The sequence below is a fragment of the Lissotriton helveticus genome, chromosome 3_1, assembly GCF_964261635.1.
Source record: "Lissotriton helveticus chromosome 3_1, aLisHel1.1, whole genome shotgun sequence".
Lineage (NCBI taxonomy): Eukaryota > Metazoa > Chordata > Amphibia > Caudata > Salamandridae > Lissotriton > Lissotriton helveticus.
The window spans coordinates 2,096,971,540-2,096,987,185 of NC_136061.1; the positions used below are offsets into that span (position 1 = coordinate 2,096,971,540).

General features: G+C 51.0%; 1 protein-coding gene across 4 annotated transcripts in view; it reads left to right on the forward strand.

Moving 5' to 3' along the window:
* Positions 1 to 15,646, forward strand: part of LOC144824137 (protein regulator of cytokinesis 1-like) — a 619,082-nt gene that overhangs the window by 120,592 nt on the left and 482,844 nt on the right. For all 4 annotated transcript variants that reach the window (XM_078683256.1, XM_078683257.1, XM_078683258.1 and 1 more), the window contains exon 3: positions 7,227 to 7,349. In XM_078683256.1, the coding sequence (XP_078539382.1) occupies positions 7,227 to 7,349 (123 nt within the window). The remainder of the gene's footprint in view (positions 1 to 7,226; positions 7,350 to 15,646) is intronic.

The window sequence follows — 15,646 nt, forward strand, 5'->3', positions numbered from 1 at the left end:
ATCTCTATATAGATCTCCCAGAACAGAAATGCCAGCTTCTTTAAGCGTCCGCATCGGGCCACGTTCACGTGCCACTGAAAGAGCGCTGTGCCCTGCAATATACATATTCGGCGCATATAGAGGGAGCCGATCTGTCCGCCTCCCAATCTCTTGCCATGCCGAGATTGTGGCGTCAATCGTGTTGATCTCCGACCGAGGTGTGAGTCTGCGAACGTGCGTGATGATGCCCTGCCGAGGGATATTACCCGCGTCCCCCTCCTCAACTGCTACATGCGGGATAAAGCCATGCGGTCGGAACCAAAAGAAAGCAAAGTGGGCCAGTACGCATAAATAGTAGACCTAGAAATCTGGAGCACCAAAATCCCCCTTTTCAAACGGTAACGTTAGTGTTCCAACTAATGCGTGGAGGTTTTGCACCCCACACCAAGCGGAGTAGTTTTGTCTGTATCGTCGCAGAGAAGTGTTTATTCAGGCGAATAGGGACATTACAGAATAGGTACAGGAATTTGGGAAGTACTACCATTTTGATGACCGCTATGCGGTCTGCCAACTACAGTGCAGCAAGTAGATCGGTGGGTGAGTCTGCCTCTTAAGTCAGTGTAGGCCCTCCCGTAGTTCTCACGTATGACGAGCGCGTGGTCTCGATGGACCAAGACGCCTAGATATTTCACCGGATCAACCGTCCACACCAGGGGGAATTCCAGTGTGGGCGCGGTAGTGGCTGGCGTGAGGGGAACTATAACAGATTTCTCCCGATTTATGCTCAGTCCTTAGAAAAGGCCAAAGCGTACATATTCTCGAATTACACGCGACAAGTAGATGTGCGGCTCCCGCACGTATACCACCATGTCATCTGCATAGGCTGATATGCTCATCGGTCTATTATTGAAGTTTAGAGCTGCCGCTCTTATTCTGCATGCCAGTGGATCCAATACAATAGCAAAGAGGAATGGGGATAGGGGTCATCCCTGTCTAGTGCCGCTCTGAATGGTCAATGGTTCCGAGGTAAAACCCACCCTCAACCTTGCCGAAGCGTCTGTGTACAGGATCTGTATCCAGCGGATAAAGACAGGGGGAAACCCCATCCTATGAAGGATGAAGAACATGTACTTCCATTTGATTGAATCAAAGGCCTTGGCTGCGTCCAGTAACACAGCCACGGCTTGTAAGTCAGGATTAAGGACATGGAACATGGCGAAAATCGTCGGGAGGTTCCAGGACGTAGAGTGGTCTGGGATGAAGCCAGACTGGTCAGACAAGACCAGCATTGGCATCGGCGGATGTGGTTTGGTGGCGAGGATTTTTGTGAGAATCTTGGCGTCGATGTTGATCAAGGATAGGGGGCGATAGGATTCACACCTGGTGGGGGGTCTTGTCCTTTTTCAGTAGAGTGATAATGAGCGCTTGTCGTAAAGACTGAGGGAGATGTCCTACCTCATGCGCCTCTGCATACATAGCTAATATGTGGGGCGCCAGCAGATCAGCATATCGCTTATAAAATTCTGCCGTCAGCCCATCCGGCCCGGGAGCTTTCTTGTTCGGCAAGGATGGCTTCCTTGATATCTGCCTCATCAATAGGGAGGCAGAGATATTATCTGTGGACATCTGACAGCCAGGCACACGCCGTATCTTTCAAGTAGTCAGCAAGTGCGGATTCAGACATGCCGCCGTGAGAGGAATAGAGATGCTCGTAGAATTTATGAAATTGGTCCAGTATAGCATCCGAAGTGAAATGGTCCGTGCCAGTGTCATCCACTATGTGCTCTATAGGAGGGGCGCACGCGCGCTCCCGCAATCGATTGGCCAGCACTCTACCCGGCCTGCCACCCTCCCCATAAGCTCTCGCCACAAACCTCTTTGATTTTTAAAATTACTACATGTATCTCAATGGGGATATCCAAAAAATCTGGCATGGATCCGGCCCTCCAGGACTGGTTTGGAGACCCCTGCTGTAATGTGTGTGCCTTCCATAACTCCAACATGCCTCAGTCGCCAAGCGTCAATCAACCCCATCTCCTCCATAAACTGTTGGATACAGTTAGCAGCTTTTAGCATACAGCTGCCAGCCAGGGCAGATTTATCTAACCGTGGGTCTAAGTGTGTGTTAAAGTCTCCACCAATCACTAGTGCCGACTCCGGCCATGCGCGCAGCACCTGAAACAAAGAGGATAGCGATGCTGGTTCGTCAACCACAGGGCCATAAATATTAGCTATAGTCACGACCACCTTCCCCAGTTTGCTTCGTACCACTGCCCAGCGGCCTTCCCGATCTGTACAGCACTCTATAGGCTGAAATGGCATCCCTTTTTTGATGAGGATGAGAACCCCCCGGGCATAGTTAGATTAAGAGGAGGCCAGTCGATAGGCAGCCCATCTTCGTGCTATGGAGCCCTCATTTTGGTTCGTTAAGTGGGTCTCTTGCAATAAAGCAATTTGCACCCCTTGTCTATCTAAATGTGCAAGTACCTGTCTAGTCTTCTTAGGCGTATTCAGGCCCGCACATTCCAAGTGAGACATGTATATCGTTCACCCATCATCAATGAGGCTCCCAAGCAGTGTCAAACCAGCGTCGCTGCACAGTAACCCGCACATCAACATTTGCGTATTAATTGCAGTCTGGTGAAAAGAATTTTCATTGCAATCCCTAAAGCAGAAAGAGTGACCAGACCTCCCACCCCCCTCCCACTTTGGCAACCCCAACCCACCAAAGACACTCGTCATCCCTCCCCCCAGCCCACGCAACACAAACAACAAACTTTTCGATATTCGGGTCATACCCATTGGGGGCAGTGGAGGCAATGCACACTCCCGACACGATCCGGAAGTGGGCCCCCGCAGCTAGTACTCCACGCCCTACAAACGTGTCAGCCTAACTTAGACAGACGTGAGCATCTGGTGGGCCGATCAACTTTCAAATAGCAGAGGTTATGACAAGCATTCGAGAGGCAACCCTCCCTCCCATGTAAATACAAAGAATTAGCAGTGTGGAGGAGACTATCTCCAGTGACATACAATATTAAGAGATCTGGAGTTCTGTCTGCCTCCTTTCAAAAGCATCACTTCTACCATGGCTACCAACCGCAACTAACATACATGTAACATGATCTCAACAATACTCAGTCTTCAACATCTGAGGTGGCGCCAGTAGATTTGCGTCGTTTTTGCAAAGTCTTAGCATATGCCATCGCTTGCTTAGGAGTTGCAAAGATCTTCCCTCCCTCGAAGTCACCAATACGAAGCCTCGCTGGATATAACATGGCGTAAGGTATCTCCTCTTGTTGAAGCAGACGCTTGACAGTTTGATATTCCTTCAGTGCCGCCTGCACTTGCGTGGTGAAGTCAGGATAGAATGAGAGCTGGTTGTTGTGATAAATGATCTTGCCCTTCTGCCTTGTGATGCGCAACACCGTATCTCGGTCTCGGTAGTTCAACAGTCTTATGATTATAGGCCGCGGTGGAGTACCAGGAGGCGGGCGAGCCGCCAGCGAGCGGTGGGCCCGCTCAACCGCGAACATAGGGTACAGGTCATCTGTGCTGCAGATCTCCTGCAACATGGTCTCGACGTAGTCTTCCAGCCGCCCCACATTGGTAGTCTCCGGCAAACCCAGCACGCGGATATTATTGCGTCTCGACCTCGCTTCGATGTCCTCATTCTTAGCCTGGATAAATGCCAAGAGCTTGACCATCTCCGATGTCTTTTCTGCAACCTGCTGTAGCCCATCTTCTGTGTCAGTAATTCTCTGTTCCGCTTCTCCTAACCTCGTAGCCTGCTTATCCAGCTTGGCCGAAAATTGGTCCATGCGCCCATTGAGGTCCTCGATTTTCCCATCTATCGTCTGGAGGCTTGCTTGTTTCGCAGCCAAAGTTGTTTCCAGTATGGAGGGGCCCTGCGAGGCGGCATCTTGGTCTGCATCATTGGTATCAGTCAGTCTGTTTACCGCCCTTGCGGAGCTCAAATGTCAGCTTGGGCTGTGATGTGTCCGGTTTGCCCATTGTGTTCCCACGGGACAGTAGTCCCAGCAGTGACGCTCTCACACGGCGCAGGCAGCAGGTCTATCTCCCAAGCATGTGTTGAAACTCAGCAGGCCTCTCAGTTCGGTCACTGACTGCACTATTCCCACAACTCACTTTCTACGCACCCTCCCACTGCACCGTGTATGCTCTGTCTGTGTGTGTCACAGTAAATTCAGGTCACTTGGTTGCTCTAGCCCCCGAGCGCAGGTGTGGTCTCCCCGTATGCCCCCGGTATGGTGAGGAGAAGAGCTCTGCCCAGCGTCCGCACACAGTGCTCAGGTGGTGGATCGGTATGGCTTCAGCAGCACAGCCAGCACTTAATTGCACGACAGTGTACAGCCCGAATGAAAAGTGCTTTTAAATGTCTGTGATGCTGTCTGCACGTATCTATAACAGGGTGATGGGAGAGGGAATGCGGCCTCCAACGACGTGCGCAGTGCTCGTAGTAATTAGCCCTGTGCAATGCAGTCTCCGCCACAGCATTCGTGTTCGCACGCACCTGTTGCCTGCCTTACAAGCATGAGTAGTGTCTCTCGTTCCAGCTTCTGCTATTAGCCGATCCTCCAGTGCCGGCCTGCTCACGGCCTGTCAGCTGCCGCAAAGCCGGCCTCTCGCGTGTCAGTGCAGCCCGGCCGCTACAGCCCTCCGCCGCATCGCCAAACTCGAGGCACGCTCAGACCCCGGCCCCGACCGGGTCTGGGGTGGTGAGACAGCTGCTCGCCGTCTCACCGCCGATGCTCGCCAGCGACTTTGTCAGGGGGGTTGCGGGGGGCCTCCCAGTCCTGTTTCACCTTGCTACGGGATGTAGGTTGCTCGGCGGCCAGTATTACCGGAGTCTATTTTACATGCGGTGCCTCCGCGTTGCCTCACAAGTCCATCGATACAGGAGGGGAGCACCCTCGATGCGATCCCACCTGAGGATGTATCGGCTGGCACGATATTACATCCTGCAGCCTCTGTAATGCGACCCCCCAGCCTCTGCTGTTAGCAGCAGATGGCAGCCCCCCGGTTTACACCCCACTTTGGGCAGAAAACGGGCGGGAAAACTTAGATGGGCTAGGACATGTGCCCACCTCTGCCAACTCCACCCCTCAGGTGGAAAAGGCGAAGTTAAGCACATTTTTCAGTCTCTCCATCTTGAAGATGGGGGGCGGGGGGAGTCCTCTATTCAGGGCTAGGTCTATGCCCCCTTCCACAGGAGGGTGGCATAATATCTGATGTAGTCACCCTTGGTAATGTGCCCATTCGCTCTACCTGCGACTCCCCTAAATTTAGTATTTCGGTGGCTCCCCCTGGACTTAGAAACTAGTTACCTACAATCTAAGAAGGACTAAGAAGACACCGTGCAGCGAAGCCTGAAGACGACAGACTTGGCCCCGGCCCTACCGGCCTGTATCTAGCTTCCAAGTCCCTGCATGAAGACTCCTGTCCTTCAGCCAGTGGTTCTGTCCCCAAGAAACCAACACAAAGGGATCCGGTGGCCTGCTAATCCAAGAGTCCTGCCCACTCTGTACCAAACGCCTCTGGCCCGTGTCTAGGTGGCCCACTGACCCAGAACAGGTTCCCTAACAATCCTTACCTCAAGGCCAGCGTTGGCTGACCCCACCTGGACGACACCTGCAGCCTGAATCCAGAGGCTCTCCTGGACCCCGACTGGCTCCATTAACAAGACTTGGACATCTGAAGGCATCCCTACACTAGAGTCCTCTGGGTTTTGGTGAGCTGAAGGTCTTTGCCCCTATGACCCCCTACATCTCTACTTAACTCTGCTGTCTTCGGTCTCCATCCTCCAATCTCTGATGCGACTGCTACAGCCTATTGGTTGAAAGCGGAATCTCCATTGAAAATCATTGGACACCTGATGCGGAAATTGCACCCTGCACATAGCTGTATGTTTATTGTTGCCTTGTGGCCCCATCTGTGCCTACTCTTAACTTCCAAAGCTTGGCCCCTGCAACCGATCTATTTACCTGCAAGCATTATGGCTTTGAGCAACCCCTAGCTCCAATGAAACTCATTTTGCCGAACTCCGATTTTGAACTCTGTACCCGTCCTCCCCTGTGCCTCTGGTGTTGCAGTTTTGGTACTCACCTGACCCTTTGCCCTTGCTGTCCTTTGGTTCTGAAGACTGGAACTGTAAGTTGCGTACCTGCTTAACCGCATTTTTTATTTCCTCCATAGGATAACATTTAACTTTTCAGAAATTGCACTTTGTCGACTCTTTAAAATGAAAAGTATTTTTAATTGAAAACATACTTACCTAATTGCCAAGATCTTGGTCTTAAAGTACCATCAAAGCTTATTTTTCTAACAATTGGTGCTGACCTCCTTTTTGAGACGTGTCCATTATTGAACAATGTTGTGCAATAAATATTTTGCACTTCTGTTAGGCCTAAGGCTGCTTGCCCACACTACCACTAATGGAGCACTTTGGGTTTTACATTGAGCTATGTACACTTTTGGGGAACCTCTAGACTGGTATAACCACCCTGCGGCATATCATATAAAGAGCCAGCTTCGTACAGTGTCCAACAAATTACAGACCAATTTCGAACTGGTTTTATAAACTTTTTTTCCCAAAGTACATGTGGTCCCAATGAGGACTGCTCCTATTCAGAGAAAGTCCAAAGGGGTTGAGCAAATTCACAAATACTTTAAAAGAAGTTTAGAGAAACTGAAATTAATCCCTAATGAATGGAGCCAGTGGAAAAAAAGGAAGCTACAGATATGACCAAAAGGGAATAAATGAAGAAGAAAAGCAAGTTATTGATAAGATGTAGTAGAGTTATTGAGCGGCTAGGAAATGTCAGAACTGCCGTATTTCATGGTTGTCTTGGTGGCATAAAATGTCAATGAAAGACAAATTATCTGTCATAGAGCTTGAAATGGCAGGTGCAGGTAACAGAAGCAAGTTCAGAAAGAAGTGGAGGGACCCATGATTAGTACTAGATAGAACGGATGCCACCTGTGGAAGGGTGGTAGGTGAAAATTAGCTAGATGAGTGAAGAACAAGCCTGAAGGCGGTGTAATGGAAAAGCAAGGAAACTCTTGGTTGGGGTATTTCTAGTTGAGTAAAACTGTAGTGTGAGGTTAGCTTCCTTTCTTTTTTTATTAGTGTCCAATTCTTTATTACGCATGTGAAAGATTGTTGGTTTTCTTTGTGATCTTAGTCACAACTCATGATTTTCTGTTTTCCCACTTTGAACTTTAAGGGACTTTTGGATCTGATGATTGCAGAAGAAGAGTCCCTAAAAGAGCGCCTTATCAAAAGCATTGATGTATGTCGTAGAGAGCTGGACGTGCTGTGCCGTGAACTCGTGCTGCCATCATTTGAAGTAAGCTCTAAAAGAAACCTGTCAGGCTACTAGATTTTACTCCTTTGATCATTGTTGCTTGGCGCCTTGTTGACTTGTCATGTAAATGTTCTTTGGTTTTGCCATTTATATTGCAATGACTCTGAATGAGTGTTTGTCGGCGTACTCACTAACACATAGTTATCTCAAACGGATCAGTGCATAATGGAAACTTGAATACATACCTTTTAGGTCTTGCATACAGACAATTTACCTATTTATTGTCGAAGCCAATCTCTATCTCTGTTCCCTGCTCCTTATTGTTTTTCTTGCCTATTCTTGTGTTTGTCCCACCCCTGGAGTATTCCTTCTTTACTTAATTTATGGCTGGATGACTTGTATCCTTTCTTTGCTGAAAAGGGCTATTTTTTCCCCCCACTTTTTGCTACATCCGCCCAATTCCCTCACTCCCACCCCTCCATGTTTTCCAGTTGCCCCCCCTCTTGTTCCCTTTCCACCCTTGCCGTAATATTTTCTTTCAATCCCTTGTACGAGAGAATGACAGCTGCACACTGCTTCCAGGCTGCTAGGTTCCCAATTGGAATTGCTGACCATTGCTCTCAGTCCCTCTCCTTGTTTTTTTTTTTTTGTTTATTGTAATTCCTGTGCTCTGCTTCCTAGCAGTTTGCTTCTCTGATCTTGAATTTACCATTTTATAATTACTTTAAATCATCTAGGATTGGTATATTAAAATGCTGATGGTGTCATGTGTGGATATTACGAATGGGCATTTTAGGGTAACTTTTCTTCTAGCTAAATAGCTTGTCCAGATGGCTGACCTTGCATGGCTGCATGTGTTTTTGGGAGAGTTTTATGAAGCGCGAACTAGACTCCAAGGTATCAGAGTGCTTTACATGAGCACCAGTTTCGTAAAAGAAGGCACATTCATTTTTAGGTCTCGGCCTAGCGTGCACTGCGCAGCAGTGTCGCGCAGCTGAGATTTTTATGTTTACAAGTATGGGGGCTTCAACCCGCCCCTCTTCTCCATTGGCTGGCTTCCTAAACGGAAGCCAGCCATTGGAGGAGAGGGGCGTCACTCCGTTAGAGCCCCGTTTTTTTTTTCGGGGGCGTGTTTGTTGCAGTTTTAACTCCGTGACGTCATCTGTCACTCAACAGCAAAAACCACGCCCACGAATGCGAAAATGGTGGCTCTTTTCTGACTTCATTTCTGCCCGACTGCCGCCGGAAGAAGTAGAGAAGCTGCCGAGTCCTCCGGTGAGTGCTCGCTTTTTTTGCCTCTTCCCTGATTGGCCTGTGTTCTTGCCTCTGTCTCCTCGCTGTGCCTCTGCCCTCTCGCTGTGCCTCTGCCCTCTCGCTGTGCGTCTGCCCTCTCGCTGTGCGTCTGCCCTCTCGCTGTGCGTCTGCCCTCTCGCTGTGCATCTGCCCCTGCACCCCCTCGTTGGTTGTGCTTCTTCCCCTGCCCCCTCCCTTGTTGGTTGTGCTTCTTCCCCTGCCCCCTCCCTTGTTGGTTGTGCTTCTTCCCCTGCCCCCTCCCTTGTTGGTTGTGCTTCTTCCCCTGCCCCCTCCCTTGTTGGTTGTGCTTCTTCCCCTGCCCCCTCCCTTGTTGGTTGTGCTTCTTCCCCTGCCCCCTCCCTTGTTGGTTGTGCTTCTTCCCCTGCCCCCTCCCTTGTTGGTTGTGCTTATTCCCCTGCCCCCTCCCTCGTTGGTTGTGCGTCTTCCCCTGCCCCCTCCCTCGTTGGTTGTGCGTCTTCCCCTGCCCCCTCCCTCGTTGGTTGTGCGTCTTCCCCTGCCCCCTCCCTTGTTGGTTGTGCGTCTTCCCCTGCCCCCTCCCTCGTTGGTTGTGCGTCTTGCCCTGCCCCCTCCCTCGTTGGTTGTGCTTCCTCCCCTGCCCCCCCCCCCCCACCTCCCCTGGTTGTGCTTCTTCCCCTGCAGCCCCCACCCCCCCGGTTTTGCTTCTTCCCCTGCAGCCCCCACCCCTCCCCCGGTTGTGCTTCTTCCCCTGCCCCCTCGTTGCTTGTGCTTCTTCTCCTGCCCCCCCTCGTTGCTTGTGCTTCTTCTCCTGCCCCCCCTCGTTGCTTGTGCTCCTTCTCCTGCCCCCCCTCGTTGCTTGTGCTCCTTCTCCTGCCCCCCACCGTTGCTTGTGCTTCTTCTCCTGCCCCCCCTCGTTGCTTGTGCTTGCTCTCCTGCCCTGCTATTGGCATTGTAAATGACACTGCCATTTATTTATGTTTTAAAAACAAAAACATTAATAAAAATGTCGTGAGCAATGCCAATAGCTCTAACTTTAAGAATGCAGAGACCATTGCATTGTAAATGCTTGGTTCGAGGCATGTGGGCTGCTGAATTCATATCTATAGCCTAGATCGCCGCCTAGTGTTGGGTCCGGATGATTGCACATTGTTGTCCTGGAAGAGTCTTCGAAGTATCACGAGATAGGTGGCTCCTCCCCTGGACTACAGTGCGCATGGGCATCGACTCCATCCCCTGATTGTTTTTTTTCCGCCATTGGGTTCGGATGTGATTTCGACAACTCCTGTTCGGAATCGTTATAGGCTTTTCTTAAGGCCAAAACGCCTTCTCTGAACCGTCGTTATTGTTTGCGTTCGGTCCCGGCTGTACTCCAACTTGTCGAGTTGGATTTCCAGGGAGTAGAGTGACTCTTAGGTGATCGAGGCCCAGTCAACGCAGCAAGACCCTCGACGAGACGACATGGAACGGAGCCCGTTCCAGAAGTGTCCCGTGTGTGGTTCGAAGTACCCACACATTGACGTCCATCCTGTGTGCAACAAGTGCCTGTCGCCGGACCACAACGAGGCCGACTGTATGGCCTGTTCCAGATTTCGATCGAAGAAAACGATCAAGATGCGGCGCGTGGCGCGCCTCGAGGCCCAGCGATCGGCTCCAGCACCGGTGGACATATTCGACGACTCGGAAGCAGACGACCAACTGCAGATTTCACCTCCGGCGGTGGACGTCGAGTCCGACTACGAAGCGGACGTCGAAGGCCAAGACCTGGAGGAAGTCGTCGTGGAGGTAGGGGACGATGACGGAGCATATGGGGCCCTGGAAGATAGCTCGGAGGATGAGCTATGCCCCGTTCGTACTCTTACCAAGGCTCAGGTCGCGGGATCGCCACACGGCCTTACCCAAGATCTTACACCTAAATCCACGTCCCCGCCTTCCGGCCCGGCCACGGACACCTCAGCGGAGCCGCCATTACCAAAATCGAAACCGAAACTGAAACCATCGGTGTCGACAAAAACAAAGATGGCCGAGGCGCCATCGAAAACTAAACCGTCTGCTCCAACATAGACGCCGTCGTCGTCTGAGGCCTCGAAGCCGAAGAAGGCTGTCGACCAGGCGAAGGTGTCAAAGGTGGTCAAGGAGCCGAGCTCGAAGAAGGCCGTCGAGTCGGTGTCAAGCACGGCGGGTGTGCCCAAAAAGGCTGTCGAGCCTACATCTGGCGAGTCTGTCAAGCCGAAAAGCAAAGGGCCCGTTGAGACGAAGTCACCCAAGGGCGCCGAGCCAAAGTCTGGGATCACGACGCGAAGAGTCAAGGCTGCCGTCCCGAAGCAGTCGACGTCGACAACTGCGGCTGTGGACGGAGATCGAAGCGCACCGGTCACGGATCCTCCTGCGCCTCAGACGGACAAACAGTCGTCGACGCTCAGGTCTTCCTCTGGGGGCGGCCCAAGGTCGTCGGCCGGGTCGACGAAACCGTCCGCTTCCTTCACGAAGCAGGTCTCGGACTCCCTCAAGCGGATTAGGGAGAAGGCTTCAGCATCGGAACCGAAAACGCCTTCCGCACCAAAGCCGTCTGACCCGCCGAAGAAGACTTCCATGCCGATCCTCTACACGTTACCGCCTAAGGTGGCACCGAAGGCCTTCACACCACGGTCGGTGCCCAAAGACTCAAAAGGGTCGAAGCCAACTCGCCCAGGTGGGAGTTTGAGTCATCGACAACCTTCATTGGAAGAAAGGTTGGAGCATTTCATCGATGCCGACACCGGGAAGCTCACGCTTTACAAGAGGAAAATAACATCACAGCCTCTGCAGTCATTTACAATTCCTCTAAAGTGCAAAAAGCCTGCGCCAGACACACCAGTACTGGTTGAACAGATTCTTCCACAGCCTGGGAGGAGTGCAACACCTTCACCCACTTACTCTGATGGAGGTGAAGGGGAGCAGGATGAGGAGTACAACTTTCCTGCGCACACAGAGCCTGATGAGCAACAGAACTCATGGATGGACACAGGTGATCAGGACCAGCAAACAGTCCATGACCCTCAGATTTATAACGTTAAGACGTCTCCCACTGAAGAATCTGCGGCGTTTAATGCCTTAATTGAAAGGGCAGCTACAAACCATAAAGTGGAGATGCATGCTGACCCTGTGGAGGTTGACTTCCTTTTTGACACTTTCTCCACTGCTGAAAAACTGTCAAGACTCTTCCGATGCTCAAAGGGGTCCTTAAGCATGCAGCAGACATTTTCAAGGAACCCACAAGATCAAGGGTTGTCAACCCTAGGATAGAGAAAAAATAGACCGGCACCTGGCGACCCAACCTACATTAGGGGCCAGTTGCCTCTGGACTCTTTGGTGGTCTCTAATGCCCGCAAGAGGGCAAACTCCCAAACCACGGGTGAAGCTCCTCCCCCAGACAAAGAGTCAAAAGTGCTGGAGGCATCGGGGAAGAGTAGCAGCTCAAGCGGCCAACATCTGGCGCATCTCAAACACGCAGGCACTGTTGGCCAGATACGATAGGGCACACTATGACACCCTAGAGCAGCTGTTGCAACACCTTCCAGAACAGTTTAAAGAGGGAGCTGAAATGCTTATCCAGGAGGGAAAGCTCATCTCCAACGCTGCTATAAAGTGTGCGCTGGACGTTGCGGACACGGCAGCGAGAGCAATCAATACTAGTGTGATGTTGAGGCGTCAGGCATGGCTCCGCATCTCAGGGTTCAAGCCAGAAATACAGACTACTATCCTCAACCAGCTGGTTAACCCAGACAGGTTATTTGGTCCAGAGGTGGACACCACCCTGGAAATAATCATGAAAGATACTGAGACTGCCAAATCCATGGGTGCTCTCCATTCACAGCAATTTAGAGGGAACACTTTTCGTCGCTCAGGCAGTCGAGGTGTTAACAGAGGACACATGTCGCAGCAGACGCCATTCAATAAAGGTGGTGCACAATCCTCGTACACCAAGCAGGGCAGAGGTGGATATAGAGGAAACAGTGCCAAGGGTAGAGGCAGAGGCAACAACAGTTCCCGTTCCTCTGCCACAAACAAACAGTGACTCCCTGTCACTGCCCCCCCGACCATCCAACACCTGTCGGGGGGAGACTCCAACAGTTCCTGCCAGTCTGGAAGTCCATCACCACAGACAGGTGGGTCAGGAAACTTATCCGGTTCGGCTATTGTTTGGAGCTCACATCCACTCCACCAAACATACCCCCAAGACAACGTCCTATGTCAGCAGAGCACTTGCACTTATTGCAGCAAGAGGTTCTTGTGATGCTGCAAAAAGGCGCAATCTAGCTCGTGCCAGTAGAGGAAGAAGGCACAGGGGTTTATTCCCTGTACTTCTTAATCCCAAAGAAGGACGGCTCACTCAGACCGATTCTGGACCTACGCCCCCTGAACCAGTACATTCTTTCAGAACACTTCCACATGTTGACACTGCAGCAGGTTCTTCCATTGTTAAACCAGGGAGACTTCCTCGCAACCTTGGACCTCAAGGATGCTTATTTTCACATACCACTCCATCCATCCCACAGGAAATACCTCAGGTTCACCATCCAAAACCGGCATTACCAGTTCAAGGTCCTACCTTTCGGGGTGACCACTGCCCCCAGAGTGTTCACAAAATGTGGAAGTGGGCCATTCAGAGGAACATCTTCCTCATGGCGGAACACCTCCCGGGCAAGGACAATCAGATGGCGGATCTGCTCAGCAGGTTCAGCCACCAGATGCACGAGTGGGAGTTACATTCATGGGTACTCCGCCCGTACTTCCAGCAGTGGGGTCATCCAGAGATGGACCTGTTTGCCACAAGGGAAAACGCCAAAGCTTTGCCGCCAGGTTCCCTCATCCACAGTCGCAGGGCAATGCGATGTGGATGAACTGGTCAGGCAGATTTGCGTACGCTTTTCCCCCAGCACCTCTCATTCCGCTGGTGGCAAGAAAGCTAAAGCAACACTCGATGACGCTCATCCTGGTTGCTCCAACGTGGGCACGCCAACCATGGTACACCACGTTTCTAGAACTCTCCGTGGTACCGCATCAAAGACTGCACCTCACACCAAGGCTCTTGACGCAGAACCATGGCGACATTCAGCATCCAGATCCGCAGCAGCTCAATCTGGCGATCTGGCTCCTGAGGTCTTAGAGTTTGGCTACCTTAATTTGCCTCCTGAATGCATGGACATCATCCGGGAGGCAAGAAAGCCAACTACCAGAGCTTGCTATGCGTCAAAATGGACGCGGTTTGTCATTTACTGTACAGAACACAATATCAACCCGCTAGATGCATCCATTCCTAATATCATCTGCTATTTGTTACATCTTTACAAATGCAATCTAGCATATGCTTCCATTCGGATAACCTTATCCGCCATAGCGGCTCATCTCCAGAACAGGCAGCATCTCTCTGTTTTCAGGGTGCCTGCCATTAAAGCATTCCTAGAAGGGCTGAAGCGGGTCATCCCTCCCAGGACCCCACCGGCTCCTGTGTGGAACCTCAATGTGGTCCTCCCCAGATTGATGGTTCCCCCGTTTGAGCCTCTACATTCATGTGAGATTCAGTTCTTGACATGGAAAGTGGCTTTCCTCATTGCCATCACGTCTCTGAGACGTGTTAGTGAGCTACAGGCGCTCACAATACAAGAGCCATTTATACAGATTCATTCAAACAGGGTGGTGCTGCGCACTAACCCCAAGTTTCTTCCTAAGGTGGTGTCGCAGTTTCATGTCAATCAAACCATAGAACTGCCCGCGTTCTTTCCAAACCCTGAAACTGTGGCAGAAAGAATGCTCCACACGCTTGATGTCAAAAGGGCGTTAATGTACTACATTGACAGAACCAAACATTTTAGAAAGACTAAACAACTCTTTGTTGCCTTCTCAGCCCAGCACAAAGGCAACCCCATTTCCAAAGCAGGAATTGCCAGGTGGATCGTTAAATGTATTCAGATTTGCTATCAGAAAGCCAAGCACACTCTAACGGTCCCCCCCCAGAGCACACTCCACACGCAAGTTGGGGGCCTCCATGGCATTCCTAGGTAATATTCCTTTGGAAGACATTTGTAGAGCAGCCACATGGTCTACACCACATACTTTTACCAAACATTACTGTGTAGATGTGCATTCCAAACAGCAGGCAGCTGTAGGACGGCTGTTCTTAAAACACTTTTTCAGACTTCTGCAGCTGGCACGGGCGGCCGCCGTTAATGGGGGGACTGCTATGGATTCTATGCTATAGATATGAATTCAGCAGCCCACATGCCTCTAACTGAATATGCTACTTACCAGTATGCATCTGTTCTTGGCATGTAGGGCTGCTGACATTCATATCGCCCGCCCTCCTCCCCGGCGCCCGTAGCGGCTGCAGACTTTTCTTGCATTCAATATTGAGCATGGCCATCGCTTACACTATTACACTCCATCTTTGCCACAATGGCTAAAAACAATCTGGGGATGGAGTCGATGCCCATGCGCATTGTTGTTGTTATTGTTATTGTTATTGTTATTGTTATTGTTATTGTTATTGTTATTGTTGTTTTGTATAGCGCCAATTCACCTGCAGGTCTCAGGGCGCTTTGACCGCAAAACACAACAACCGAGTCAGCCGGAAAGGAGCGAAGGAACTGGGTAAGGCTAAGCTGGGCTAAGCGTTGCTCTGAATAAAATAGTTTTTAGGGTTTTCCTGAAACGGAGTAAATTGCCATCCTTGCGGAGGGCCTCAGGCAAATCGTTCCAGAGCTTGGGTAGTAGGACGGAGAAAGATCTCCCGCCCTTAGGGGCCAGTCTGAATCGGGGACATACCAGTAATTGGGCGTCGGAGGATCTGAGACTTCTTTCCGGTCTGTACATCTCTAGCCGTTCCTTAATATACGCCGGGGCTTTTCCATAAATGGATTTGTGAGCTATACAGAGGCTTTTGAAGACAGACCTTTGCCCAACTGGCAGCCAATGAAGGTTACGTAATAACGGGGAGGCATGTGCTCTTCTTGGGAGTTTGAAGACGAGTCTAGCCGCGTCATTTAAGACCACCTGCAATCTGTTGATTAAAGTTTTAGGTAGGCCCAGGT